The sequence below is a fragment of the Danio rerio genome, chromosome 13 (assembly GCF_049306965.1).
Source record: "Danio rerio strain Tuebingen ecotype United States chromosome 13, GRCz12tu, whole genome shotgun sequence".
NCBI classification, from domain to species: domain Eukaryota; kingdom Metazoa; phylum Chordata; class Actinopteri; order Cypriniformes; family Danionidae; genus Danio; species Danio rerio.
Genome location: NC_133188.1, coordinates 109,097 through 110,000, shown reverse-complemented (window position 1 = coordinate 110,000; position 904 = coordinate 109,097). Strand labels below are relative to the sequence as shown.

The following is a 904-nucleotide window of genomic DNA, read 5'->3' as shown; positions in this document are numbered from 1 at the left end:
CAACAACACACAACACAACACACAACACATCTGCAGCGGGTTGGTCTGTCCTGTCTGTCAGCCCGAACTCCTCCTGACTCCTGCTCTCTCCTCCTCCAGGTGAAGTATTTCGGCCGTGACCCGACAGACGGCAGGATGAGGCTCTCCCGGAAGGTGCTGCTGTCCCCGACGGCCACGCTGGCCAAGAGTCTGAGCGAGAGACACAGCATCTCTGTGGGATCCTCCAGCCAGAACCCCGCCGACCCGTAGAGCCCTGCATGTGTGTGTGTGTGTGTGTGTGTGTGTGTGTGTGTGCGTGTGTGTGTGCTGGACGTCTGCACTTATTACCCTGCTCAGATCCAGACAGCAGGATCCGCTCGGCACTCTAGTTCCTACAGTTCTGTTCAGGTTCTGTGTGGATGGCGCCAGTGTCCACTAGTGAAACACTCATTATTAAACTGATGTTTGTTTGAGCCGGTTTGAAGAGTCGTCTGGGTCATTTCTTCCTGTCTGGGCACTGTAGGATGCAGGATATTGAAGGACACTGAGGGGCGCTGCTGCTCATTCGTGAGGTAGTCTGGTGTCGATCAGCACTCTTCATTGGTAAGGGCTCGTCTCTAATGCCTGAGGAAGGGTTTCCCTCAGCAGTGTCCTCTGTGTAGGGAATAGGGCGGAGCCGTTACCAATACATTGTAAACCTTCACTGTAAGTGAACTAGTGTGCTGCATTCCAGTGTGCTGATGCGCTTCCAGCTGAGACGGAATATTGAAGACGGCTGTGAGGGAGGAAAACAGAAACGATGGTGGCACCCGTCTCCTGCTTTACTGGTTCCTTTTCTTCAGCTTCTGATTGGCCAGAAGCGCCACATCTTGAGGAATGATGTCATGAGAGCTGCTTTACATGAGGTTATGACTGAACTCTGTAC

General features: G+C 53.1%; 1 protein-coding gene across 1 annotated transcript in view; it reads left to right on the top strand.

Moving 5' to 3' along the window:
• Positions 1–249, top strand: part of pnpt1 (polyribonucleotide nucleotidyltransferase 1) — a 15,084-nt gene extending 14,835 nt beyond the window's left edge. The window contains 1 exon segment of the mRNA NM_001251832.1: positions 100–249. Coding sequence (NP_001238761.1) covers positions 100–249 — 150 coding nt within the window.
• Positions 250–904: the final 655 nt, after the last annotated feature.